At 39.4% G+C, this 27,220-nt stretch overlaps 1 protein-coding gene across 1 annotated transcript; it reads left to right on the top strand.

The window, feature by feature from the left end:
* Positions 1–1,289: 1,289 nt before the first annotated feature.
* LOC134338276 (14-3-3 protein beta/alpha-A-like) lies at positions 1,290–27,220 on the top strand. Its single transcript, XM_063034000.1, has 5 exons — positions 1,290–1,757; positions 17,948–18,071; positions 21,343–21,506; positions 24,052–24,147; positions 25,562–27,220. The coding sequence occupies exons 1-5, from the start codon at positions 1,455–1,457 to the stop codon at positions 25,619–25,621; spliced, it is 747 nt and encodes a 248-aa protein (XP_062890070.1). The 5' UTR covers positions 1,290–1,454; the 3' UTR covers positions 25,622–27,220.

The following is a 27,220-nucleotide window of genomic DNA, read 5'->3' as shown; positions in this document are numbered from 1 at the left end:
ATGTGTATATTAAATAGTTTTTTAAAATGTGCAAAAAAAACAAATACTGTATATTTTTTTAAAAAAGGAGGCAGAGTCCAAAGCTTCAATGTCCATTTAGGAATCAGATGGTAGAGGGGAATAAGCTGTTCCTGAATCGCTGCGTGTGTGCCTTCAGGCTTCTGTACCTCCTACCTGATGGTAACAGTGAGAAAAGGGTAGGCCCTGGGTGTTAGAGATCCTTAATAATGGACGCTGCCTTTCTGAGACACCACTCCCTAAAGATGTCCTGGGTACTTCGTAGGCTAGTGCCCAAGATGGAGCTGACTAGATTTACAACCTTCTGCAGCTTTTGGTCCCGTGCAGTAGCTGCTCCACACCAGACAGTGATGCAGCCTGTCAGAATGCTCTCCACGGTACAACTATGGATGTTTTTGAGTGTATTTGTTGACATGCCAAATCTCTTCAAACTGCTAATATGGTGGTTAGAGAAAGTGGATGGATCAAGTTAGTTTCAAAACAGGAACAGCTTTCTCCACCCCTGAGGGCATCAAGCTGTGATGTCTTAGGTATGCAAGAAACCCCTTCATTGAGAAGCCAAGCCCTCTGATTGTGCCGTTTATGCAGGAATTATCCAAGCCTGAAGGCCCACATCTCAAAAAGGTTCAACAGCTTCTTCCCCATGCTGCCAGCAGATTCTTGATTCGACCTGAAATATCTTACTACCAATTTGCACTATATTTTTTTGTCTCTATCATGCACCAGTATCATTGTTTATTTTGTTTAATTTACACATGTTTAAGTTATGCATAATCTGTTATTTGTTTGTTAAATTGTTTTCATTGTATTGTGCTATTGCAAAAAGCTGTCTATGACAATAGACGTAAAACCAGCTTGTTTGGTTGTCGTGCGCCTGATTTTGCTCCGCTCAGGTCGCATTCTGTTGTAATCTTCAATCATCCCTTGACAGCAAAGAATGAATAATAAACAGAGGGAGGACCTGGTCTGCCTGAATACCACCCACGGCCCCCTTTCCCCTTCTGCTCGCTATTGTGGAACATTTTTTTTGCAGCAATTGGCTGAGCACCCCGTAAACCCGACACCTTGCGTTAACTGCGGTAGGTAGAGCTTGCCCACGACGTTTTGCAATTAGGACATCGAGCTACTCTAGCAGAACCTCAGACGCACCAAATCACCACCGGCTCCGATGAGTCAGGTCAGTCCTCTGCAGACCTGGTCACTCGTGACGTCATCGCCAGGGCGGGGCGAGCGCCGGCCGCGCATGCGCGGGCCGGGTCTCCGGTGGGGGGGGGGGAGAGCGATCTCAACCGCCATTTGGTTTCGAGGACGGAGACGGAGGGAAAGAACGCGGCGGAGTGCTTCGCTCTTGACTGACCGTCGAACGCCTGAGCGAAACGTCCCGGGTGCGCTTCAGCTGGGAAGAGAGTGGGAAGAAGAAGAGAAAACGAAGGGCCATGGATAAGAACGAGCTAGTGCAGAAAGCCAAGCTGTCGGAGCAAGCGGAGCGTTATGAGGACATGGCGGCTGCCATGAAGGCGGTAACGGAGTGGGGCGAGGAGCTGTCAAACGAGGAGCGCAACCTGCTCTCGGTCGCTTACAAGAACGTGGTGGGGGCCCGCCGCTCGGCGTGGAGGGTCATCTCCAGCATCGAGCAGAAGACCGGCGAGGGCGGCGGCAGCGAGAAGAAGTTGCACATGGTGAAGGAGTACCGAGAGAAGGTGGAGGCTGAGCTCAGGGAGATCTGCAATGATGTGCTGGTGAGGAAAAAAAAGGGGGCTGGTTTACTGGCTGATCAAATTAATGCAGATTCCAATCACTTCCGCTACCTCTGCATCATTTTTTAAAACTAAAATGAGCTGTAGCTTGCTTGTCACTGACATGCACTGAAGCTCAAGCTGTGTGATACCCATCTGCCGCATTAAAGCGGCTCCTCGCCATCATCTCTGGGTATCAGACATGAGGAACCTGTAAGAAAATGGAGGAGGACAACCTCTTCTCTGCATTGAGCTGCGGGTATCGGGCGGGGTGGGCGGTTAATTAAAGGCAGCGTACGCCAAGCAAAAGAAAATCACCTTATTGCATTCACCTCGGTTTCCAAAAGAGAGAAAAATAAATTCCACGTTTGTCATTGCCAAGATGCACCTGGATGTCATTTATGTGAAATGAGATGTAATTTCAATTGCCTTTTCTCCAAGCGTAGCATTTCCATCATATTTAAACGTACTACTGTTGCATAAAATTGCAGCCTGTTCTTTTGTGTCTGTGATCTACATGATTTATTTAAAAAATGCAATTTTGGAGGATGATCTTTAGAATTTAATTAGATGTAATCTTTCTTAGGTGGAAAAGAACACCTTTCTGGGAATGGCTTGGAGCCAGTTCTGTTGGTTTTAAGAACGACAAGCAAATGAACATTTCCTTGTAAATTCTGGCAATCAATGTATGTAGGTGACCTGTACAGAGGTCAGTAGCAGGTGGTGCAGAAAAGTGGGGCTATTTCATTAAATATCAGTATTTCTGGAAAATGTTCTTCATTTATTAAAGTCATAATCAGCCATGAAATATACCTGATTTTTAAAATTTGAAACATTAACCATTTCTTTCTCTTTTACTGGCTGATCTGCTGAGCTTTACAAACGCTTCCAGTTGTTATACTGTTGCTTTTGCAGGAGATCCTGTATTGCGATAAACCAATGGTGTTTAATAATGCAGGAAATTTCCAACTGATTATTGGAAAATCTGAAGTCATTGTCTTCGGTCATTTTCACATCTCATTTCCTAGCGACCGTCTCCACTCCTTTCTGTTTAAATTGATTGAGGCTTTTCTCTTTCTAGGTGTTGTATTTAACCCTGAAGTGAATTCTGGGTCATGTATCCTAATTGACCCTATTTAAGTCTTTGTAATGTTACCTAACTCCATTCCTCCCTCAGCTCATCTGCCGATGAAACGAATCCACAATTTTGTTACCACCAGACTTGATTATTCTAATGCTACCTAGGCTGCTCCTTTTTTTAAACTTGTTTTTTTTAAACCTGTGGTCATCCAAAATGGAGATGTTTGTGTCCTAACATACATTTATTTTACCGACATTCTTGTATTTGCTGACCTACATTATGAGCTCTTGGTCAAATGTTGTCCCAAATTGAGAATTTTTAACGTATTCTTCAAATCTCACCATGACTTTGCACCCTTTATCTTTGTGATCTCTTCCAGACTTACAAGCCTCTAAGCTGTATGTATGTATCTAAACTAATTCTGCTTGCCTGCATTAATTCCATATGCCTCTATACCAGGGGTTTCCAACCTGGGATCCATGGAACTCTTGCTTAATGGTATTGATCCATGGCATAATTGCCCCTCAGATTCTGCTTTAAACCTCCTCCCTCACCTTAAACCAATGCCCTCTAGATTTATACATCCCTGCCTCGGGAAGCAGATTCTGATTAGTAACGTACCTATGTCTCTCATAGTTTTATTTACCTACATCGTGTCACCTCTCAATCTCCTTTGCTTCAGAGAATACAGACCCAACCTAGCTCATATCCCTTTGTACTCAAGGCCTCTATTCCAGACAGCATCCTCTGAGCTTCATTACATCTTTTCCTGTACTGTGGCGACCAGAGGTGTGCATTTTCCTCCAAGTGCAATCTAACAATGTTTCTTCCAACTGTAGTGTGATGTTCCAACACTTCTACTCAGTGCCTCAGCTCATAATGCATGCATGCTATATGCCTTCTAGCACCACCCTAAATTTCTTGTGTCACTACTTTTGGGGAACCATGTGCTTGGACCCTAAGATACCCATTCAGCAGCTCTTCCCACAATCCCACAATTCACTGTGCATGACCTGCTCTTGTTTAACTTCTCAAAATATATCTCTTTGCACTTGTCTATGTTAAATTTCCACCTATCCATGTGCAATAGAAATTCCATCTGCCATCTGATTGTTAGAAGTAGCTGTGTATACACAGTACCTTATTGAATGTCATATACAGCCCCTTGGTAAAACTAATTCGTATTTTATCTATTTAATATACTTAAATAACCAAGACTATGATTGTTGAATTATAAAGTTTTCATCATGTTCATTCTTTACATTGTATTGTTAAATTACACTAACAGCATGTCACTTAAATCTTTAAAGAGCAAAAAAAATTGCAGTCATTGGGAGTCTAAAAGAACAACAGAAAATGCTGAAAATTCTCAGCTAGTCAGGCAATATCTGTGGTGACAGAGATGAAATTAATATCTCCAAATGGATATTCTGCAGAAAATTCTTTCACCTAAAATGCTGTCTCCCTTTTACAAATGCTGCCTGAGCTGTAGTTTATTCCTAGTGTTTTCTGCTTCTACCTTACTACTTTGAATGCTTTTCGTAGATTGGCTGTTTGAAGATATGAAAATCTTGAATTACTTGAACACATTTTGTAGCTATACATAGCAAATTTAAATTCATTTTGCACTTATATAACCATTTGAGATGCTCCCTGTGAGAATCTTAAAACTGCTCTATGCATAATTTCTAGATAAAGCATACAGCAGTATGCAAAAGTTTGGGCACCCCTGATCAAAATTTCTGTTACTGTGAATAGTTAAATGAGTAGAAGATGAACTGATCCCCAAAAGTTAAAGATGAAACATTCTTTTCAACATTTTAAGCAAGATTAGTGTATTATTTTTGTTTTGTACAATTTTAGAGTGGAAAAAAAGGAAAGCACCATGAAAAAGTTTGGGCACCCCAAGAGATTTGAGCTCTCAGATAATTTTTACCGCGGTCTCAGACCTTAATTAGCTTGTTAGGGCTATGGCTTGTTCACAGTCATTGTTAGGAAAGGCCAGGTGATGCAAATTTCAAAGCTTTATAAATACCCTGACTCCTCAAACCTTGTCCCAACAATCAGCAGCCATGGGCTCCTCTAAGCAGCTGCCTAGCACTCTGAAAATTAAAATAAATGATGCCCACAAAGCAGGAGAAGGCTATAAGAAGGTAGCAAAGAGTTTTCAGGTAGCCGTTTCCTCAGTTCGTAACGTAATTAAGAAATGGCAGTTAACTGGAACGGTGGAGGTCAAGTTGAGGTCTGGAAGACCAAGAAAACTTTCGGAGAGAACTGCTCGTAGGATTGGTAGAAAGGCAAATCAAAACCCCCGTTTGACTGCAAAAGACCTTCAGGAAGATTTAGCAGACACTGGAAGTGGTGGTGCACTGTTCTACTGTGCAGTGACACCTGCATAAATATGACCTTCATGGAAGAGCCATTAGAAGAAAACCTTTCCTGTGTCCTCACCACAAAATTAAGCGTCAAGTTTGCAAAAGAACATCTAAACAAGACTGATGCATTTTGGAAAGAAGTCCTGTGGACTGATGAAGTTAAAATAGAACTTTTTGGCCGCAACGAGCAAAGGTATGTTTGGAGAAAAAAGGGTACAGAATTTCATGAAAAGAACACCTCTCCAACTGTTAAGCACGGGGGTGGATCAATCATGCTTTGGGCTTGTGTTGCAGCCAGTGGCACGGGGAACATTTCACTGGTAGAGGGAAGAATGAATTCAATTAAATACCAGCACATTCTGGAAGCAAACATCACACTGTCTGTAAAAAAAAAAAACTGAAAATGAAAAGAGGATGGCTTCTACAACAGAATAATGATCCCAAACACACCTCAAAATCTGCAGTGGACTACCTTAAGAGGTGCAAGCTGAAGGTTTTGCCATGTTCATAGTCTCCCGACCTAAACATCATCGAAAAATCTGTAGATAGACCTCAAAAGAGCAGTGCGTGCAAGACGGCCCAAGAATCTCTCAGAACTGGAAGCCTTTTGCAAGGAAGAATGGGCAAAAGTCCCCCAAACAAGAATTGAAAGACTCTTAGCTTGCTGGCTACAGAAAGCGTTTACAAGCTGTGATACTTGCCAAAGGGGGTGTTACTAAGTACTGACCCTGCAGGGTGCCCAAACTTTAGCTTTGGGCCCTTTTCCTTTTTTGTTATTTTGAAACTGTAAAAGATAGAAATATAAAAGTAATCTTGCTTTAAAATATTAAAGAAATCTGTCATCTTTAACTTTATGCCTTTTGGAAATCAGGTCATCGTTTACTCGCTTAGCTATTCACAGTAACAGAATGTTTGACCAGGGGTGCCCAAACATTTGCATACCACTGTATATAAAATGTCAATAATTAATAACAGCTAAGTGTAGCAGGCACAACAGCTTGTACTTGACTTTAGATTAAATTTGGTAGGAGATTATTAGCCACTATTAAGATTTATGGGTGGGGTGTGGGGGAATGAAGGCTGGGAGAGAGATATCATGATAAAAGTTCCCAGGAAGGAAGTTGTAGAATTTAAAATCTGGCCGAAGTCTGTGGAGATAACTGGCAGAGCAATTAAGCCCAATTTATTCTTCTGCGTCAAATGTACGCCATAGGTACGGCATAGCCGCGTACTCTACGCTGAACCCTTTGCCGTAGCCTAGCACGCACCTCTCCCAAAATGTAATTGTGCGTTGGGGCGACGCAGACCGCAACAACAGTTATTGGTCCGCTTGGTAGCATCGCATTTCCAGTTGCTGCTTCTCCACCATTTCAGAATTGAGAGAGAAGAAGAATCTGAGTTGAGCGTTCTTAACTCAACATGAGCTCCATCTCCAACATGATGCGCTCAGTTTCAATCGCCATTGTTTGAAGTACAGGAAGAAACTCAATACAGTGGCATAGAAACCCCACCGCCAACTAGCGTTTTGGTGGTGAATTGCAGAGCGATGCAGACACACCAACGCACAAGTATAAATGCTCACAACTGCATAGGCTACAGCGTAGCCCATACGCACAAGTATAAATCAGCCTTTAGAGTAGGGGAACTTGGTATTGTGCAGGATTGGAGGAGACAATACGGAGGAATTTGAGGAAGTTGAAATGGCAATGATGGGTAAATTAATGAAAAGTTTCAAAAGCTAAGTAGGATTGGATTAATTTTACTAAGCTTTTTTGGAGGAGATAAAGCAGTATGGGGCATGGATTGAGAAAGTCAGGAGGTGGAAACTTCAACATGATTACCTTGAAAGGCATCTGAAATGTTGGATATGTCCTTGCTATATAGAGTTAGAATATGTATTACAAAAAGAAGGGTAAAAAAAATGTTCATTCGTTATCAATGTAGGGAATAAATTACCTTGGCATTAGGGAACCCCTCTCTATCTGTGCCAGCAAATGGGAAAAACATTATGAATTTTCGAGGTTCTGTTCTTGCAATGTCCAGATAGTGTTCAGAGGCGAGGATTTGAGGCTGGTTGTAACTTCCCTGCTGCAATCCCGTCTAAAATTGGTTGATGAACCAGACACTGAGTTTGGCATTTCATCGACATTTATTATTTTTTAATGTTAATTCTTAAAGAAAATCGGTTGGTTCTAGTACCTTTCTTGATGAATTTGTGGATTCTTAAAATACTCCAGAACCCAGAAGTACTGTTTTGCCGCCATTTTGGGCTATTCCTCTGTTTTATTTCCACAGGTCCTGTATTATTGGTGGCAATGTTGGCAACAAGCATGGACATCTTCAGGGCTATTTTTTAAAAAATAATTTATGAGCTGTTTGCACTATCTGGACCATCATACTAAACTCAAGAGTTTAAATGTTAGCATTTAAATTTTAGTTTCCAAAAGGTAGACGTCAGCACACATATTGAATTATTAATTCAACTTGTTCTAAGATGTTGTGTAACATTAATCTTTAGTTTATCCCTTTTCATATTGATTATGTAATGGACTATGACCTATGCTTTTTAAAAAATTGAAACGTATATTGGTTGGTTCTGGAATAAAGTGCTGATCTGTCGGGAGAAAGTGAAGCATTTGATGATCAAAATCGCAGTAGCACTGCATTATGAAACACTTTACTACAGTGCATTAACAAAGTTTTAAATATCTTCTTATCTGTGTATATATCCGCTCTGAACCTTTTCTTACCAATTTACTGAACTTAATTTTTTGATATGTTTGAATTAAATCTGTTTCATGGTTAAAGATTAAATTTACTATCTTTGAAGATTAATTATCTTTTAAAAATAGTAAAATTCAGTTTTTATTAATGAAACTGATTCTATTACAGTTTAGTATTTTAAGGTGTTGGATTCAATGTAAACTAAACAAAAACACTAAAGAAATTCCTTTTCTTTATAAAATGTATAATGCCTGTGTTGTGTATGTGGCTGGGTTACACAACAAAACGATAAATAAAAACGCTAGAGACTGGAACTAAGTTAACAGGGCTTTTTACTTATGGAACCCGAACTGAACACATATATACAGATCAATACACGCCTAATAGCGCATGCTCAATAATGTGTTACTACGACATAAAATAGGTTATATGGTACACTCCTCCGCTTTTATTTTGGAAGTGTATTTATTGTCAGGTGTTTCTTTGATGCTTCCTCGATTTCCATTTGAAGGTAAGCCTGGGTGAAATAAATTTTTGTGAAATGTTCCCCTCCTGACAGGGAAGCAAAAATGTCCTCAATACGAGGTAGAGGATACTGTACAATGTGGAGGACTGGGTTAACAGTCACTTTAAAGTCACCACATATGCGCACCTTGCTTGGTTTTCCTGGTTTTGTGCTGGAGGTTTTCTTCATCACTGGAACAATAGGCGTGGCCCATTCACTCCAATCCACCTTTGACAAGACGCCAGTCTGCTCCAGATTTTTCAGCTCTGCCTCTATTGTAGGATGGATTGCATATGGCACTAGCCTGGCTTTGTGAAATTTTGGACATGCATTTTCCTCAATCTCAATCTTTGCTTTCATGCCCCGAAGTGTTCCTATTCCCTTCATGAACACTTCCTCAGAGTCAGCAAGTATTTGCGACAGTCTCTTAGATGTGGCCTTGCTGCCCTCCTTTGCTGACACATTTAGTGCCTTGATGTTGTGCCAATCCAACTGAATTTTCCTGAGCCATTCACATCCCAGCAATGGTGGTCATCCATTTTTCAGTACATAGAGGTTCTGTTGCTGTGTTTTACCTCCATGGGTCACTGTCACTTTAATTTTGCCTTCGGGATGCACTTTCTGTCCTGTGTAAGTCTTCAGCAGTAGTTTAGTTCGTTTCAGAGGTATGTGCGAAAACTGTCATTTGTAGTCGTGTACAGAGATCACTGTTAAGGCTGAGCCTGTGTCCAACTCCATTTTCAGTCTCATGCCTGCCACTTGTGGAGTGATCCATATTACTCTTCGAGCATCTGTCTACACGGTGAATTGGTAGACAAGACAATTCACTTCTGTCTGAGTCATTTTCATCAGAATTGCTTTCTTTCATTTTAGGCACATTGTTGTATTTTCCTTTCTGGGGTTTCTTGCTTCTCTGTATTTTGTCCTTTTCCTGCTGTTTACTAGCTTTGCATACTCTGCCAGTGTGGCCCTGTTTGCCACAGTTTTGGCATTCTTTATCTTTAAACCAACAACCATCAGGGTCATGTGACCTGTTCCCACAACGGTAACATTTCATTCCTTCATTTCTGTGCAGTGACATTTTATTCGTAGCATATTCCAGAGATTTTTGTTGTATCTGCGAAGCATCTCGTGCGGCTGTTTCTAATGATATTGAGATGTTTAGCACTTTCTTGAATGTGAGGTCTTTTTCACACAGGAACAACTTCTGTGCGGTTTCACAGTGCATGCCACACACTAACCTATCCCTAAATGCATCCGATAGACCAGCTCCAAATTGACAATGTTCTGATAATTTGCGCAATTCAGCACAATATTCAGAAATGCTTTCATCTTTGCCCTGTTTCAGTTTATGGAATTTAAATCTTTCAGCAGTGACCAGCGGTTTGGGGTTTAAATGCTGTTGGAGAGTGTCCGCTATTTGCTTAAACGTTTTGTCAGCTGGCTTTTCAGGGGTTAACAAGCTCCGTAGCAGGCCGTATGTTTTCACGCCCATTACACTTAAGTAAGATGGCTTTCTTTTCTTCATTAACATTGTTAGCATCACAATATAACTCTATTTTTTCAATATAAATTGCCCAGTCTTCAATGCCACTATCAAATGCTGTAATGGTTCCAATTAACGCCAGCCTTGTGTTAATTTATCCTTGTTATGTTAATTTAACCCCGGTCCCTTGTTTTCTTTTTGACACGTGACTTTTTATTTTGCTAGTGTCGCAAGCGTACTCTGGCTCGATGTGTGTGTTGCTCCTTTTTTCCCCCCTTCTGAGGCAGGCAGACTCTCAGCCCTGGGGTTCAGCGCCGGCTGTGGTCTCGCCTGGATGCGCTGGGGCTCCGACTGTGTCTTTCGGTTTTCTGACTCCAGTAGAATTCCCGCTTCTTTTCAGACTCGCGGCCTCACTCTGCCTCTTCTGAGTGCCGTTAATCAATTAAAACACAGCGTTCCGATACGATGCAGGTTCAGTAACCTCGTCGTCAATTTGTTGTGTATGTGGCCCGGTTATACAACAAAACTATAAATAAAAACGCTAGAGACTGGAGCTAAGTTAATAGGGCTTTTTACCTATGGAACCCGAACTGAACACATATATACAGATCAATACATGCCTAATACCGCATGCTCAATAACCTGTTACTACGACATAAAATAGGCCCATATTATACAGTAGGCTATATGGTACAGCCTCAATGGTGAGACATTGGGAAGAATAGCTTGCTTAATGGTGGATTTTCTTTCTGCACACAATATTTCAACAAGATTTTGGAAGTTGTTAGAAATGTTATGTACTCAAGGCCTGTTCAAATCTGGGCTTTAAAAGATAGGTCTGATGTACAATAATATAATGCAAAGCTAAGTGGATTGATTAACAGATCAAGGCTGTTGTACTACTTTTTCCACCAAAATTTAGTAGAGAGCAGACAAGGAAAACTAAGAGTAGAGTTCACTGTTCTTCATTTCTAGTATAAAGGTGAGATGTACCCAACTCCTAAATCTGCAATAATCATGTGCTGTGGATCAGATTATTATCTATGCTTTTTGACACCGGAACATTTAAAAAAAAAGCCCGCTGGTCTTGGCCTTGTAAACGTATGCTGGTAATACTAAGCTGCATGGCTTTCTCAGTAAGTGTAACTAGTACCAATCAACTACTTGTATTTATCCTTTAAACCTGTTTTCAAATGACTTGCTCAGCTCCTTAAATCACAAATGCAGTTCTGAGTGTCTGTAATACCAAACATAATCGGTTTTGGCTTAATTAAGCCAGGAACTGCTCCTTATCTAGCTCTAGTAAAAGCAACACTCCAACACTAATGCATTCTCATCACTCTTAATGGATTTGAGTACACCAGAATATGTCATATTTATTAATGCTTATTAGATTATTTTTGACAGTTCCTTGCAATGTGCATTTGCTTCAACTGCACTTCTGGCAGATAATTCTTGATAAATCAGTCACCTGAATGTTCCTGATGTTCTTGCTGCAGTAAAATTGAAGTACCAGTGAAGTGTCTATGGATATTATATCCTATTTGATAATCTCTCATTTAAACTAATTTCACCTGAAGACTAGTTTCTTGATTCCCATATGCAGGGTCAAAAAAGGTTAAGCACAATAGTTTAAACATCTGCAGCTGAAAATTATAAAATTGTAGAGGGCCGAATCTTGAAAAGGGTGGCAGGATGGAGATACCTACACCTCTAACAAAGGACGTGTAAGGCACTCCTTCCCTCCGCTAGCCTGCAGGTCACTCCTGGGCAAGGTGTAGCACCTGCTTAGCCCCCCCACCGATCAGGGTCATGTGAAGTCATGGGAGCAGGTAGTGGGTGGTCAAATGAGCAGCTGATGCATATCACAAGCCTTGGTTATGTGATCACTGATGCCAAGCAAGCTCTGAAGAGTATTGATAATGGCTGGAGTCACCTGTCTTATGAAGGCACTGCCCAGAAGAAGGCAATGGCAAACCACTTCTGTAGAAAAAAATTGCCAAGAATGATCATGGTAATGGAAAGACTATGATCTCCCAAGTCATGACACTACATTATGGACGAATCTTGTATAGTATTATCAAGACAGGTATTTATGCATGAGCTCCATTTCAGTTCCAAATTACTACACGTTCCATTTGCCTATTTTCCTACTCCAGCATTTCTAATGAACTGCTGTTATGAATGTTTTGACTTCAGATTTGGAATGTACCTAAAGAGAAGTATTTCAGTTGTGATTGTGAAGGAAGATGGGATACCTGTAAGAGAGCTGATGATAATTTTTGTTTAATTTCCTGGATGTTTTGCTTTTCTGTACCTCTTCACTTCCTTTCCTGGAGCAGTTGATCCTTTTGGGATCTTGTTTTACGTTACATCCTTCTGTTCCTCTGCTCATGTACTTAGTTCAAAAAAAAGTTAATAATTGTCTGTTTCAGTGATCACTCCTTTACTGCAGTCATTGCTAGAAATGCTCAGCAGGTGAGGCACCATTAGAGAAGAAAAGTTTGCCAAGGGAGGAAGGAACATGGACCTATCTATTTGTTTTTGCTCCTCCCAGTCTGCCTCGAAGATGACGCCTTCTGCTTTAGAGTTTACTCAGTTCCATAGTTGATGGAACCCTCCCTATTTCTTGCATTTCTGCTGTGACCCCCTCCCCTACTTCCTTCCTTGAGGTAGAATAGCTGTTGAGTTCCCTTGGTCTTTGCCTTTCACCCACCATCTTCTGTACACAATTTTCCACCAGCTCCATCCAATATCCCACCAGTCCCATCTTACTCGTCCGCCATCTGCTTTCAATGAGGAATGCTTTTTTTTTTGGATTTCCTGATCTGCTCAATCTTCCCTGTCCCCTCCAAAAGAAGGTGTAAAACTATTCTTCACCTCACCTACTACATCCCACCACCACAACCACTCTTGCTTTTCAGGGACCTAAATGACCTTTATGGATGAGGCAGGTATTTACCTGCACATTTTCCAACCTGTACACTCATTTTGACTGCATTGTTCATATCATGCTTCCCCCAGCCATCAACACCTTCCCATACTTAGTTCCATCTGTCCATTAGCTCCTCCCCATCTGGCTGCACCTATTACCAACCAGCAACTGTTCCTTCCCTCCCCCCTCCATTGTGGAATTATGAACTATACTGTTCCTGCTTCATTCTGCAGAGTCTTGGACGAAGGAACTTATACTCTATGGATGCTGCTGAGTTTACTTAATTATTCCAATGTTCTGTTTATATTGTATATCCCAGTATCTGCGGCCTCTATGCTCTTCCTCTACCTTACTTCATAGATACTGCTTGACAAGTATTGCATCCTTTCATTAGTTATTTTCAGCTGTTTCATCATGGGCATTTTGTTTATCATCAGTAAGGCATCATTATTAGAAGGGGGAGGGCGAAGTGGGGAGCCTTGTTTTTCTCTCGGTTACATTGCATGTGGATGCGGGAAATTTTCATCTAATCCTTATAGTGCTACTACCACAAGCCAATGCATTAGGTTCTGGGCTCAGAACTTCCTAATCTACGTGGCTTATTGCCTCACTTGAAACTGAATTCATTTATTGAATAGTTTAGCACTTTTAATTTTAGAGTACCTTGAATTCATTAGCATATTTCAATATATCTCCATAATTAATTTAAGTTATAATTAAGGCATATGTAACAGATATCCATAAAGATATGTAAAACAAATACTCTTTATTAGTTATACCTGTGGATTTGCTCGTTAATGCCAAACAGCTAATCGTGGCAGCAAATCAATGCATAAAAGCATGCAGTCATCGTCAGACCAAACATCAGAATGTGGGAAAAATGTAATCAAACTGCTTTGACTGCAAAATGATTGTTGGTGCCAGTCGGAGTGCCTTATCTCAAACTGCTGATCTGGGATTTTCATGCACAACCATCTCGAGTTTACAGAGAATGGAGTGAAAAACAGAAAAAAAAACATCCAGTGAGTGGCAGTTCTGTGGGCAAAAACACCTTGTTAATGAGAGAGTTCAGAGGAGAATGGCCAGACTGGTTCAAGCTGACAGAAAGGCGACAGTAACTCAAATGACCATACATTAAACAGTGGTGTGCAGAGGAGTATCTCTGAAAGTACATCACGTTAAACCTTGAAGTGGCTGGGCTACAGCAGCAGAAGACCATGAATGTACACTCCGAGGTACCTAGTATCTTTGTGCAATGCCAAATAAAACATACCAATAATGATGTTGACATAATGTCCATAGACACAGACATTTGTAGAACAACTCATTTCTTCGTCATTGACTTTGGTTCCAGAGGGTATGAAAATCAAGTATACCTATAGGTGATATTCTTTAAATGTTGCTATAGAATATTGGAGCAGACCTGATAGGTTGAATGGCCTGATACTATTCCTTGTTTTTTTTTTTCTCGGTTACATCCCTTGTGGATGCAGGAAAATATTCATATGTATTATGAATATGTATTCCTATTCCTATGTATTATGGTCATATGCCTTATGGAATCCTTTAAAAATATCAGGTTTTGTGTTTGCATTCAGAATTCAATGATCACTGTAAATTTGAAAACCCTTTCTTCAATGCCAGTATTACCCTTGACAAGATTTGATGTTTTATTTGACATTGCATAAACTTAGAAGTGAGTGGTTTTGTTTTAGCCTCTGATGCTACGTGGATCCATATTTGATTTTGAGAATTGTTGAATTAGCTCAAATGCTCCTGCATAGACGTTGAGACATTGTCATAGTCATACATGTTACCATCAAGACCATGATTAGTTTTGTTCTCTGATTGTAAAGGCTGCCACTGTTGACTATTGGTGCTCCTATGAAAGTTGATTACCTGTATTAGAAATTGGTGAATGAATTGCTACATAAACCGAAAATCTTCACTTGCATATTATCCATACAGAACAATTCATTACAACAGTGCATTGAAGTAGTACAGGATAAAACAGATTGCAGAGTAAAGTGTTACAGTACAGAGAAAGTGCAGTGCAGGTAGACATTAAAGTATAAGGTCACAAAGATCTAGATTGTGAGGTCAAGACTCTACCTTATCGTATTAGGGAAACATTCAGTAATCTTAGAATAGTGGGATAGAAGCTGTCCTTAAGCCTGCTGGTACATGCTTTCAGGTTTTTGCATCTTCTGTCCAGTGGGAGGGGAGAAAAGCGATAAAGTAGGTGGGATCTTTGACTTTGCTGGATACCTTACTGACACAGCAAGAAGTGAAGACAGAATCCATAGGTGTAGGCAGGTGTCCATGATGTACTCAGCTGTGTCCACAACTCTGCATTCTCTTGTGGCCATGGGCAGAGCAGTTGCCACACCAAACTCTGATGTATCTGAATAGAATGCTTTCTGTGGTGCACAGTTAAAATTAGTAAGGTCAAAAGATAAGCCAGCTTTTTTAAACTCCTGAGGAAGTAGAGACGCAGATGAGCTTTCTTGGCTGTGGTGATTGGACCAGGGCAGGCTATTGGTGATAGTGACTCTTAAGTTCTCTAGGAACTTGAAATTCTCCGTCCCCTATCTTAGCACAGCTGGTGTAACACAAGCACTTTCCTGAAGTCAATGTTTTGCTGATAATTGAAGGAAAAATTGTTACACCATGTCACAGGTCTCTATCTTTCTGTAATTGAAGGTGGATCTGTAGTCAATGAACAGTAACATGGGTGTCTACTGTTCAGATACTCCAGAGATGAGCTGCATGAAAATGATTCTGGGATATAATAGCATATACTGTTCAAAGTAACTGATAGGTTCAAAAAGCAGTGAGAAAAGGATATGGAATACCAGGCTTTAGAAATAGTTCGATGAATACAAGAGCAAGGAAGTCATAATGAAGCTTAATAAAATGCAGGTTTTTAACCTGGAGTATTGTGTCTGATTCTGGGCAATGAAGTATAGGAGACATGTGAAGACCTTAGAGGCTGTGAAAGATTCCTGTTACAAAGGATCTGTGTGGATAGACTGGAGGAGGAATTGTTTTCCTTGGAACAGAGAAGGTTACAAGAGGATCTTAGAGTATTAAATCATGATGTGATAACACAGAACAAGAAAAATTGTTTCCATTGATTGAGGGATCAAAAACTGGAGGACTTTGAGTGAAGTTAATTGGCAAAAGAACCAGCAAATGTCATAAGGAATATAAGGAAACAGAAGTAGCCATTTGGTCCTTCAGTCCTTGCACTTCCATTGAATGTTAGCACGCTGGTTTGCCCCAGGCCTCATCTTCCTCTGCTGATTTCTCATAGCTTTCAGTTCCCTGATCTTTCAAAAATGTACCTACCCACTCTTTAAACACCTCCATTGATCTGCACAAAATAATCTGCAGATGCTGGGATCAAAGCAACACTCACAGCATGCTGGAGGAACTCAGCAGGTCGGGCATCTATTGCATCCGGTGCTCCCGGTGCGGCCTTCTGTACATCAGTGAAACCCGACGCAGATTAGGGGACCGCTTCGTCGAGCACCTCCAATCCGTCCGCCACAACAGACAGGATCTCCCGGTAGCCACCCACTTCAACTCTGCTTCCCATTCCCATTCAGATATGTCCATACTACTGCCTACTGCCATGACAAGGCTAAACTCAGCTTGGAGGAGTAACACCTCATATACTGTCTAGGTAGTCTCCAGCCCCTTGGTATGAACATAGAATTCTCCAGCTTCCGGTAATTCCCTCCCCCTCCCTTCCTCTATCCCTATTTCACTCTGCCCCCTCCCCCAGCTGCCTATCACCTCCCTCACGGTTCTGCCTCCTCCTTCTACTACCCATTGTTTTCCTGCCTGTGACGTCCCTGCTTCCCCTCCCCCACCCCTTTGTCTTTCAAACTACTGGTCTTTCAACTGAACCTACGAGCATTCTTCAAATCCTTCCCCCTCCTTTGTTCAGTCCTGACGAAGGGTTCCAGCCCGAAATGTTGACTCATAGTTTCCACTGATGCTACCTGACCTGCTGAGTTCCTCCAGCGTGTTGTGAGTGTTGCTCCATAATCCTCTAGGTAGATAAATCCAGTGATTCGGTCTTCAATTTTAAATAACCACCCCGAATTTAGTAACTAAGTCCTCTTGTTCAAGAGTAAAAATTGAATAACGGGCTCAAAATGTGAAGGGTTCTGCCCACTGTTATCTTTTTGTTGCTAACAATTTGACCTTTTCAGTCTCAGTAGACTGTTGCTCGTTGGTGATCATGGCAACTATTAGAAGGATTATCAAGTGAATAGCAAATACATTCATATAGATATAGTTGCTGTTCTTTTGATGCTTTGCCTGTCTCCCCCCTCCTTATTCTAGTAGAAAGCTGCAGTTTATAACAACAGGATTCATCAGATCATGCCCTTGAGTACAACAACAAAAGTTTTAAGGTTTAGGTTTTATGATTTCTAACAAAAATAAATTTCCTTGGTGAATATGTTGTGGAAAAGTATATCTAGAAACCAGAATTGGTTATGGCAGCTACTCCACCTTTCTGAAAATCTGAAGTGATTTGGAAGGGAAGGTTGCAAGCACATGATGGGATGACATAATATGCTGTTTTTAAATAGTTTATGCTGGGATTTTTTTTCCCCTTTCTAGCATAGCTGAATACCACTAGTGATATGGAATACTTCATACATTGTTATATTTTAAAACATTCCTTTTAAAGTATCCTTTTTTTTCCAGACATGCATTTTGATGTATTGTGTTTTGTATAATAAACCTTTTAAAAATCTTATGACTGTTCAGAAGATTAACAGCATAGAGTTTAAAATTAATGTCTGACTTTTAACTTTTTACTAGATGTTTGATTTGCTTGTAACCCTGATATTAAGATTAATCTGTCATTTATATTGCAGATAAAATGTTTTACATAGTAAGACTTGTTTGTATATATACATAAGTTCCACATCAATATAAATAAATTTTGAATCAATATACTATATTGGTTCAGAAATTTATTGTTGTTTCAATACTTCCATGTCTTTTTTATTAATGTTGGGAAAGAATAACAACACAGCTCAAACCACTTTTATTTCTTCTTGCAGGGTTTACTGGATAAATATCTAATACCAAATTCCACCAATTCAGAGAGCAAAGTCTTCTATCTTAAGATGAAGGGAGATTATTACCGATATCTTGCAGAAGTAGCAGTAGCAGAAAACAAAAAACGTAAGTTTCCTGTTTTTGGTATACAGTGGATTACGGTTAATTGGGACTCATTGGGCCAGTACATTTTGGCCCAATTAAGGGGCTGTCCCAGTTAGCTGAAGTTTTATAGAAATATTTAAAAAGGTATAAAAAAAAATGACAAGCTACCGATTTATGTACCAAATTATGTATGTAAATGAACTAATACTACGGCAATACTATAAAACAAAGTTATTGACAGAGGAATTTATCTGATATACGTGCAGTGTATGGGATGTCCAGGGAGGGGTAGTACCTCTGGTGAAGGGGTTTGTTGTGTCTGTTTTGGGGCAGCTGACTCATATATGTTCTCATCTGTGGCTCTGAGTAGCTCCTTGCATGATACAGTGGCCACACACCAGTACGCTGCTTCAACAGGCGAGATAAACTAGGTAAGGGTAGCTGGCAGGCCTTATACTGCGGTGAAATAGGAACATGCCTGTCTTAGCATGTGAAGTCAGCTCCAGCGGACTGGGCGTATGAGATACAACTGCCAAAAAGGTGGTTTTGCAACAATGTTAAGAGTGAAGGGCATGATAAGGCACAGAAGTCCTGGTCATCCACTGCAACCAAGTGATGACTACTCATACCACTGGACCCAGACTTCCAAGGTCAGGAGAGAGGAACTGTCCTAGTGCAACTGTTTTTCCATTTTAAAAACTTTCTCACACAGGTTCTTTGTTATTGTTAGGTATGACAGAAAACCGATATGCTGCCATAAATGAACAAGATCAGTGCAGACACCAAATGGAGATAATGGACTACCTTCATATAGTGCTTTTGGCAATTGCGTCCTCCAAATCTTCATTCTCATTGTAACATTCAAGATAATTGTCGATACCTTCAACTTTTTCTTAGTTCATAACTTGTTGAAGTAGGGAAATAATTTCATTATCACTTCCGGCCGTCTCTGGCATCTCCAAGCCTGAATGCTTAAAACTGCAGTGAACAAAACAGTTCTGAACTGTCTTGCTGCTTATTTCTCAGCAACTATCAGTAACAAAAGTCACTCCTTTTTGAACACAAACACATGCAACTAACGCTATTTAAAAGTTGTTCGCTCTGAGTGGCGTGTATTGTCAAATGACCACACAGTCTCCTGTCCAAATGAGCAGTATACAGTCCCAAATAAATGAAGGGAATCTTGGCTATTTTTTTGATTAGTTTTTGTTCTTTAAGAGTTATCCCAAATAAGTGACTGCCCCAATTAACTGGAATCCACTGTATTTTATCTAAAATACAGTATTGTTTGTATTATTTTCGTCAATACAGAGAATTACGGTTCATTGGGACACATCGGGACTAATATGTGTTGGTCCAATTAAACAGCTGCTCCAATTATCTAAAGTTACATGGAAATAGTTATAAATGCATAACAAACACAAACTGCCGTTTAACTGAGTAACAAATAATTGGATTGGAGAGCATGCATTATGAGAATAGGTTGAGTGAACTTGGCCTTTTCTCCTTGGAGCAATGAAGGTGACCTGATGGAGTTGTATAAGATGATGAGAGGCATTGATTGTGTGGATAGCCAGAGGGTTTTTCCCTGGGCTGAAATGGCTAACTTGAGGGGGCACAGTTTTAGGGTGTTTGGAAGTAGGTACAATGGGATGTCAAAGGTAAGTTTTTCACATAGAGAGTGGTGGGTGCATGGAATGCACTGCTAGTGAAGGTGGTAGAGGCGGATACAATAGGGCCTTTTAAGAGACTCTTAGATAGGTACATGGAGCTTAGAAAAATAGAGGGCTATGCAGAAGGGAAATTGTAGGTTTCTACAGTAGGTTATATGGCCGGCACAACATTGGGGGCCAAAGGGCCTGTAGTATGTTCTAAATAAGGTATTTAAATGAAATACAGAACAAATTAGAACAGTATCAATATTACTAAAGTACTATAAAATTGTGCATTAGTTCGTAATAGTTTCTGATGGGGGAATTCATCTAGTATGCTCTGGCATAGTCCTTGATGGGTAAACTATGCATTCTCAGCCCCTTAAAGCATCGAGGTTTAACGCTTTTCCCAATAACCGACAATTTCTTTTGATCTATTCCTGACATATTTGAGCAACACAACACAGTTATGTGATGCATTGCTTTCTTTGAACCTGATAATATTGCATGTTTATAGCCAAGGGAACTGTCCGGCATGGCATGATCAAAAATGACCTGTTTCATTTGTGTTGTGGATATCATCTGCACCAAATTTTTGAAGCAAGTCGGGGAGTTTTGTAGATTTCCATGTTTCTGTACTTAGAGCATCAACAGTACATTTCTTACTGTGTGCTTTCTTGAATTTAATGTGGTTTTTACATTTCCATCGAGACAGCCTACCATCTGTTGCTTTAAAATCTTTGTGACCCAACTTCTTAGCTAGCTCCTCTGACTTGTTTTTTAACATTGGTTCAGTGATACGTATACCTTGTCCAGTTACAATAGAAAACCATTGACTGAGGACCTCTTCAACATCTGGATCTATGCTTTTGTTTTTGGGATGTTCCCTGTTGTCCCTCACATACTACCCATTCTTCTCACAGTTTATCTTGCTGGTGTATCAAGTGTGCAGTTGTACATTTCAGCACTCCAGTTATCTCTGCCAGCTGACAATGAGCGGTGTTTAGGTGATGACTTTAAACTTGGTCCAGAAGGGTAGTGTTTTCGGCTAGTGTCAAATCTTTTCATGCCAAGGGTCTCAAAAGTGTTTTTTAAAGTCATAACAAATCCCCAAAAATGATTGCTTTTTTGAACTGTTATCTGTCAGTCCAGATGGATAACATAACACAAGCACTGCAACTGGGCGCTCGAAGCACGCTGTAGTCTCTAATGGGCACACAAATGCACATGACTGACTGTCTCCTGTCCCAAATAAGCAGCTGCTCTGATTAACCAATGACCCAACTGACTAGAATCCACTGCATATCGTCTGCAAAATGGTAGAACAACATAATTGTACGATTTCCTTACATACTGAGTGTGGAACTCTGGTTGTTGGTGAAAAATCAAATATTGTGTACAGATACTGTAAGGAGTTTTGACTTGCATGCATTAACATGGATGATTGTGGATGAGACTTTTACTCGAAAGTACATTCTTATGTTAAAACAAATGATGAATAAGGTCAACTTTGGATTCAGAGAGTGGGTTGTGAGGAAAACCTATCGACTGCAATAGGATCGAACTAATAAAATTTGTATTTATTGCAGGTAATGCCGCAGATGCTCAGTTGCTAATTTCAGACTTCTGTCTTGTTTCAGAAACTGTTGAGAACTCCCAGGCATCATACCAAGCAGCATTTGAAATTAGTAAGACAGACATGCAACCAACACAACCCATCCGATTAGGACTTGCCCTGAATTTCTCAGTATTCTATTATGAAATTCTCAACTCTCCAGAGCAAGCCTGTGCACTTGCAAAAACGGTAAACAGTAAAGAAAGGACTTGTTTTCTTAAATATTCTTTGTTTTAATGTAACTTGCATGTAATATTTCTTGTTAGGTGAGTATTTGATTTTTTTAATAAGTTACATCAAAGCTGGACTAATTTTGGAGAAGACTTCTTTAGTATTTTTGTCAACTTAAAATGGTACACGATATTACTATTTCACTACAAATTGGAAATGTTCAAAGGGTCAGTGGTTCCGTTTAATATCAGAGAATGCATACGGTATACAACTTGGAATTCTTACTCTTCACTGATATCTACAAAACAGAAAAAAACCCAAAGAATGAATGGCAGAAAAACGTTGGAAACCCAAATATACATATAATTGTGTCGAATATGGCTCTGCAAAAGCAGTTAATTTCCTTCTTATGTTTTCTGCTGTAAATTTTTGCAATGATTCTTGTACACTTGCCCAAATAATTAAAGGAGCTGTGATCGCAATTGGATTTGGGAGATCATTCCATCCAATCCGAGAAACAGCTGTTCACTTTTATCTCTTGTGCCATGGCAATATTTAATCATACCTCTTTGTCCTTTTCCAGTGCCTGTTTTTCAGTGCTTTATTCATTGCTTTTTGGAAATCCCTGAACATGATACTAACTATATTACTCTCGTATTGCTTCAGCTGAGAACTTTGAACAGTTTCCCTTTTAATATCATTTTCAGGCTATATACGAGCCAGTTAATTTTCCTTGGTACTATTATTTCCTAAAAAAAATCTTTAGCATTAGTATTAAATAAGTTTTAAATAGCTTTATTTTCCTGTCTTCTCCTGTTTCTCCTCTACAATTTGAAATAGTCAACCATTAGCTGTCCACTTCTACCATTGCCACATTGTGAAGGGTTGAATTTAAGAGCAGAGTGATAACGCTGGGAACTGGTGAAGTCACACCTGTCTCTCTTGCTTCTGTCTTTCCAGGTAATCCCAGACAGCCTAAATGACATTGAGCTCAGGGCTCTGTAGGGGCATACCATCTGTTGCAGAGTTCTTTGTTCTTTTCGCTGAAGATGGTTCTTTATGACCCTGACATTGTGTTTCGGTTCATTGTCCTGCTATAGAATAAAGTTGGGACTGATCAGATGCCGCCCTGATGGTTTTGTGTAATGGATGAGATTCTGCTTGTACTGCTCAGCATTGAGGGTTCCATTAATTCTGACCAGATCATCAACTCCATTGGTAGAAATGCTGCCCCAAACCTGCAGGGTGCCTCTGCTGTGCTTCACTTTTTGCTGCCGGCACTCGTCTATGTAGCGCTGTCCGGCTCTTCTATGGACAAACTGCCTCCTGCTTGAGCCAAAAATTTCAAGATTTGACTCCTCAGTCTAGAGCATACTGCCATTGTTCAGCACCCCAGACATTGTGTTTTTGTGTATTGGTAAGTCTTTGGCTTTGTTTCCACTTTGGAGGAATGGATTTTTGGCAGCAACTCTTCATTGAAGACTTGTCAGAACAATAGAGGGATGTACATGTGTTCCAGTGGTTCAGAGCTGATAGCTGTGTGGCACTTACTACAATTTAGAAGTGTCATCAGTTTGAAGTATTTCTTGTCTTGAAACTCCTGTCTTGTCGCAAAATTTCTACTTGGGAAAGAGCTTTTTGATGCAGGATGATCACCTTGTGTCTTGTTGCTATGCTTACTCTTGCCATGGTGTAAGAATTGATAACTTGAAGGTTCAATTGTTTCATCTGCTACACCTTGACCTTTTAGTTTGGTTGTCCTTCACCCAATTTGGTTCCTTCTACACTCGTTTAACAAAATACAAAAAAAACCTGTAACATTTAATTTTTTTGAAAAATTAAAGTTGAAAATCAAAAATTTGCTCTTTTGTACTTACTAATACAAAAGACAAAAACTAAACATTTAAAATAAAATTATTTTTAAAAAGCGTAGGGTGGCGTAGACCTTTGCACATTTCATAGCTCCTCTATTATTCCATTTTTCAAACTATTGTATTCTGTCTGTGACTGCTCAGTCATCTCCTGAACTCTAATAAATCCTTTGATCAGCGATGTCAATCAATATACCCCTTCACCCTTTTCCCCTTCTTGAGTATTTTGTAGCTTGAGATATTGTCCCTCCGTGAAGCTTATTCTGTGATTATTCCTTCCAATGCTCAATTGACTGCCAAAAGTTTTAAGCCTTTGCAGTGAAATGAGGACGTTTGACCCATCCTACTGCCTTGCTTTCTTCCTCTTGCAATTTATTACATTACATTAAATTGTTTAGTTAAGTTACTTTGTGTATAACACTAGAAAGAGACTTTTGGAAGCCTGGTTAAAGGTTAGGACCTTAACCCTTTTCCTTTTGTTATTGGTACCATACATCTTATGATTTTGCCATTCCTGCTGGAATTCCTTGAAGTAATTTAAAAGTGGATGTCCAATGCTATCTAGTGTAATGGCATTTCACTCTAAATGGTTTATTCTTTTCACCTAATTGAGTCATAATTTCAAACATTTTTGCAAAGATGCATTAACTTAAAACAATTTTTGTTTTTTTTTTGTACTATGTTATCTTCAGGCATTTGATGAAGCCATTGCAGAGCTGGATTCATTGAATGAAGATTCCTACAAAGACAGCACACTGATAATGCAATTACTCAGGGATAACCTGACGGTGAGTCACAGCACCCAGTCCCTATAAGAAAGTCCCCAAATCCAAAACACTATCTATAGGCAAGAACTCCACCATTTCAACTTAAACTCCAGAATGGAGGTTAAAGAGGAGGAAGATCCCAATAAAGGCAAGTCGGGGACCAAGATGATGACAACGTGGGCCAAAAACAAAGTGGCAGGGTGAAGTGAAAGTTATGCAATAAAGCAGCTATATTTTAAAATATAGTTATTAATGAAGAAGAATGAGGCATATGAAATCAAACTTAAGCAAGCTGATAGTCAATTATATTGAAAAATTGTCTAAGAATTCAGAGTGGTTTAAAAGTTCATAAGAAATAGGAAAATCTCAAAAGGAATGACAAACTTATCTAATTACATAAATTTTGAATGTTGGATAAATTCTGAAAATATGCTTCAATTTGTTTGTTGCACTTTGAAGATCTATAACTGGAAGGAATTAACCTCTGATTTCAAAACTCTGCATCCATGCCTCTTACTCCCTAACAGGTTGTGGGCATTTTAATTTGGTTTTCTGTTTGATCCAAACTTTATCTCCTGTCTTGTATAATTGAAAATCTGGCCCAAACTCTCATCATTTAATCTTTAATTATCACCTTAATCATTTCCCTTAAAGCACTTTGAGAGCATGCTCTGTTATTGGTATTGTAGAATGCAGTCTGTAATAGAAATACACATTACTAAGATTTATTTTTTGTGTAAGTATTGGGATAGAATATACCCTTTTTAACTTTTTTTTCCTAGTATGAGCAGAATGAAATTAGGATATAGCACATGATTCATAATAAAAGATTAAACCTGTCTTTACCTGTATTTCTTGGGGGCTGTAGCAGCAAAAAAAAATTAATCCAAAATCAAAGCAAAATAATTGCTGCCAGTTTGTGAACTCATATGGAGTTGTTAAACTTGCAGGTCTCACCCTCAGCTCCAATAAAATGATTATTCTAAACAGTCGAGTGCTTTATTCAATCCTTTATTAGCAAACATACAATCTTGTAGCGATATTAAGTAGTCAGCAAAGATATGACCTTTGCAGTCCCAAGCCACATACTGCCATGAAATAAGCAAGAATACGAAACTTATTCCCTTAGCTTTGATCATATCCCCACTAATATGACTAATATATCTTAATAAACATTAGCCCACTAATGTACACATCATAAACACAGAGCACAGAATACATGGCTCCTACAGGGGCTATGAATTCACTTTGCAGTCTTGCAGATTCTTTCTCTTCCCTCCCCTCCCCCAAATTAAGAAGAGAAAAAAACCACAATTTTATTCAGGGCTAGGGACCTGGAACAGGGAAGTAGTTTGATTACCAAAATTGTGTCAGGATATAGTACAATGTAAAAGTGTTTATGTAAGCTAAAACATTTAACATTCTTTTCTTGCAGTTATGGACTTCAGATAATGCAGCAGATGACGCGGATGGTGGAGAAGGGGGAGAGAACTAACTGCACAGAGGGACCTGATATCCTCTTTTACATGTCTTCATTTCTTAGTGTTCCACTGACAATTCCAGAAAAGGAATTTCTCAATTCACCAATATTGAATAGATGCACATGTGAATGCCACAATTTAGCCTATGAAAATCTTCAGCTTGGAACAAATGCCATTCCTTAGCTTTCTTTTGCTAATTGTTCTGACTTTGTAGTGTGCATTTGAGCACTGGCTACACAAACAGCAGAGATTAAATTTGCTGCGCAGTTGTGAATAAGTTGACATAGGTCCTTTTTGGTTTACAAAGGATTGCCATGATTGCCAAGAGCAGCTATGTTTAATGAGTGGAGAGTAAAACAACAATAAAGATCCATAACACAATGAAAAGTGTTTGAGAATCACTTTTTATTTGTGACCACAAGCCATTGCTTATATTTTGGATTTGATTTGTGCGTACTTTGACATACATCAAATGGTGTCTGCCATATGTAAGCACATTTTTACCCAAAGAAATAGTACTTTCAGTTTTGAGTGTCATGGTTCTGAAGGTGAATCAATATTTATTAAAAGAACATTTTTTGAGCTGTTTGGTAATCTAGCATTTTACGTTTTGGGTTCTGAACTGGCTGATCCATGTTCAAGTCCTAGAGCTTCTGTTGCTCTGAACTCATCAAGTTTTCTGTATTATTCAGATGCCTTGTTGGAATCCCATTATGGTAAAATTTTGTACTGCTTTTCATTCCTACTGAAAAGAAATTGCATGGCAGCTACTAGTCTTGTTTTTGTTGGGAGGGATTAATTGGGGGAGGAGTTGTGGTAGTGAAGAATTGAAGTAGGGGGAAACATTTGTTAAAAGCAGTATCTGAAAAGCAAATATCAAATGAAATAGAATTCTAACTCCAACCCTACTTCCTGGTAATAGTGGGGGCTTATAATCCTAAATGTATAGGTTAATTCATTTCCATTCCAGTGCTTAAACCAGCCAAAACCTTTTTGCATTCAATTCTACTAAGTCTGTTGCCTGTCTTTTAGATTTGTCCACTAGCGAAAACTTGACCCTTGTAGGACAGAGAGGATAGACTAGATCAGAATAATGTAAGAAAGACATCTGATTTCAGCTGGGTGAATGAAAGAAACAATTACTGTTGGTACAGAATACCTGACTGTCAAATTCTACAGTGTTTTGTCAAAATTGCAAAATGTTGACTGAACCATTTCCTGTAGCTTACAGTAGTTTGGTGTATTTCTTATTGGCTCACGCAGTGTTAGATACTCCGTGCCCTTTGTTTTAAGGAATAATTTGTTTTCTTATTGATTCAATTCAAGATCTTGAATGTGCTGTTCTTTTCTACTATTAAATGTTTGGGAGGTGAAACTGACAAAACAAATTGAGTACTGATAACTTGAAGGGACCTATGCTATGTCAGGTTTGACAGTAGTTTTGTCATTGTGGAAATATTGGCAGTATTTAATCCAGCACTGTGCTGTATTTTAATATACAATTATATGTATGTAAAATTTTAATGAAGGATTTACCCTATTTTGTTTTTAAAGTTTGAAGCTGGTAACTGAAAGTAATATGCGATGCAAATAAAACATTCTTCACAAACTGA

The sequence above is a fragment of the Mobula hypostoma genome, chromosome 26, assembly GCF_963921235.1.
Source record: "Mobula hypostoma chromosome 26, sMobHyp1.1, whole genome shotgun sequence".
Lineage (NCBI taxonomy): Eukaryota > Metazoa > Chordata > Chondrichthyes > Myliobatiformes > Myliobatidae > Mobula > Mobula hypostoma.
The sequence above is the reverse complement of the archived record's forward strand: the minus strand, read 5'-3'. Positions and strand labels throughout refer to the sequence as shown.

Bases quoted from the DNA above. Each gene is read 5' to 3' on its own strand.
- LOC134338276 (XM_063034000.1), top strand. From the start codon at position 1,455: ATGGATAAGAACGAGCTAGTGCAGAAAGCCAAGCTGTCGGAGCAAGCG. The intron at 21,507-24,051 runs GTAAACAGTAAA...TGTTATCTTCAG, and splicing joins CCTGTGCACTTGCAAAAACG to GCATTTGATGAAGCCATTGC. The intron at 24,148-25,561 runs GTGAGTCACAGC...CTTTTCTTGCAG, and splicing joins TACTCAGGGATAACCTGACG to TTATGGACTTCAGATAATGC.